This window comes from Microtus pennsylvanicus, chromosome 21 (assembly GCF_037038515.1).
Source record: "Microtus pennsylvanicus isolate mMicPen1 chromosome 21, mMicPen1.hap1, whole genome shotgun sequence".
NCBI lineage: Eukaryota > Metazoa > Chordata > Mammalia > Rodentia > Cricetidae > Microtus > Microtus pennsylvanicus.
Window position 1 is genome coordinate 18531523 of NC_134599.1, and position 1253 is coordinate 18532775.

Sequence of the window (1253 nt, forward strand, 5' to 3'; positions counted from 1 at the left end):
CGTCCTTGGCTCTTTTCGCTGCCCACTCCTAGTCTAGGCTGTAGAAGCAACCTCTCGCCATCAGTCTGCCCCCTGCCGCCGCCCTGAGACGATTTGAAGGGGTGGAGGTGAAATAATAACCCCCTCGTGGGCAACTCCTTTACACCAGAGGTGGAGTCCTAAGCCCGAGACCTCGAAAAGGGGTCTGGGGTGGGTCTCAGGACCTCTGAGTTCCCGGATTTGGATGGGCGGGGGAAGGGGCCATGAGCCCCCAGGGGCTTAACTGATAGCCTACCTTTCCCACCCCACTTAGCATGCTTGTATCTCCTACTGGCCTGGGAGCCCCACTCCCCCAAAAGTTTCCACCCTTCCTTAGTTGCCAGTGCCCCCCCACGACAGAAGATAGAGGCTAAACTCTTGGGCAGTTTTATTAAAAAATAGCCACGCGGCGTGCTCAGGGTGACTCTGGGTGGCGCTGCACCGCGGGACTGAGCCAGCTTCGGTCGCGCGAGCTCCAGCCCCAGGGTATGTAGGGGAAAGGATCGAGCCTTTCGGGGGGCCCCACACCAGGCCGATCACTTGCCCACCGAATGGAGTATGATGCGGTTCTGCTCTGCGCGCTCGCGCTGGCTCTGTGTCCGGGCCAGCTCCAGCAGGGTCCGCAGCAGGTGGAAGGTGAGGTCGATGGACAGCGGAGGGTCGTCCCGTCGCTGCCGCTCGCCGCCTGGCGTCCCCGATCCCGTGCGGCGCGGGAAGCGCTCAGCTAACAGCAAAAGGAGCGCGCGGGCGCCGCCGCCCTGATTCCGTGTCCCAGGACTCCATCGCAGATTCGGATCCTGGACCTCGGTCGCTGCCGCAGTCACCGGGCTCCACTGACTGCTCCCGGGGCGCAGCTGTGCCAGGAGCAGCAGTGCCACTAGGAGTGCAGCGCGTCCCCTCTGCCTCATGGTGCCGCCTGCCCTGAACACACAGGGGCAGCATAGGGTGAGGTGCGCTTGGAGCCGCCGCAGGTGACACGAGCCCCTTCTCGCGCACGCCCAGTGCCCCCGCCGGGACCCTCCAGCTGTTGTCTGGTGTCCACAAGCCTGCCCATCAGCCCCAGCCGCTGAGCCAGTCCAGTTCCACCCTCCTCTCCCTCCTTCCCTCCCAGTGGGTCGCAGTGGGTGGGCTGAGTGCAGAGTCTTGGTGCTAAGGGAGTCTGGATCGTTGCTCCGAGCCACTCACAGGTTGTCGGAGTGTTTGCCCGGTGCAAGATGGAGCTCCAGTCTCTGTCC

The 1253-nt window shown here is 63.8% G+C and overlaps 1 protein-coding gene across 1 annotated transcript; it reads right to left on the minus strand.

Moving 5' to 3' along the window:
* Nucleotides 1–442: 442 nt before the first annotated feature.
* On the minus strand, nt 443–1253 carry Ucn (urocortin). Its single transcript, XM_075955012.1, has 2 exons — nt 1204–1253; nt 443–939 (listed from the first exon to the last, which is right to left on the minus strand). Exon 2 carries the CDS (start codon nt 924–926, stop codon nt 555–557), a length of 372 nt encoding a protein of 123 aa, XP_075811127.1. The 5' UTR covers nt 927–939; nt 1204–1253; the 3' UTR covers nt 443–554.